We start from the raw sequence: 516 nt of genomic DNA, 5'->3' as shown, positions 1-516 counted from the left end.
GAAAGAAAATATCCCAAATTCAAAAGCGTCTGTGTCTGTGTAGGTCTGGCTGACGTGTTCTCGCATCTTGTAAGAAAAAGAAAAAGGAAAAAAAAAATATATCTACGAAAAGCAATCATAAAAGGCGAATAACAAATACAGAAAACAAACAAAACAAAACAAAACAAAAACAAATAAAAAAAAACAGACAAAAAAAGAAACACATAAAACCAGCTAAACACAAGCTAAAACCGCAGCAGTGTCTGACAAGCGTCTGTGTAAGTGTGTGTAACCAACTACTCGGTTGTTGTTACCAGGTGTAAGAGGAGAGTGTTGGTGAGCACCTTGTGGGCGAAGATCTGGCCGGAGGAATGGAGTACATAGTTGCACTCCGGCCGAATGCAGTGGATGTGGTTGACGACGCGGGAGAATTTGCAACCGTCGTAAGGGCACTCCTCCTGTTTCATGAACTTCTTAAAGCCGTCCTTGGTTAGCTGTTCGTCCTTGATGTGGTACGTCTTGTGCTTTTCTGGAATA

At 41.5% G+C, this 516-nt stretch overlaps 1 protein-coding gene across 1 annotated transcript in view; it reads right to left on the bottom strand.

Moving 5' to 3' along the window:
• Positions 1-293: 293 nt before the first annotated feature.
• The window catches only part of LOC119588480 (transcription factor castor-like), a gene marked incomplete at both ends in the record, with an annotated part of 84,074 nt that continues 83,851 nt past the window's right edge, over positions 294-516 (bottom strand). Inside the window, 1 exon segment of the mRNA XM_037937128.1 lies at positions 294-508. Within this exon segment, the coding sequence (XP_037793056.1) occupies positions 294-508 (215 nt within the window).

The sequence above is a fragment of the Penaeus monodon genome, chromosome 24 (assembly GCF_015228065.2).
Source record: "Penaeus monodon isolate SGIC_2016 chromosome 24, NSTDA_Pmon_1, whole genome shotgun sequence".
In the NCBI taxonomy this organism is placed as follows: Eukaryota; Metazoa; Arthropoda; class Malacostraca; order Decapoda; family Penaeidae; genus Penaeus; species Penaeus monodon.
This window is presented reverse-complemented; position numbering and strand designations above follow the sequence as displayed.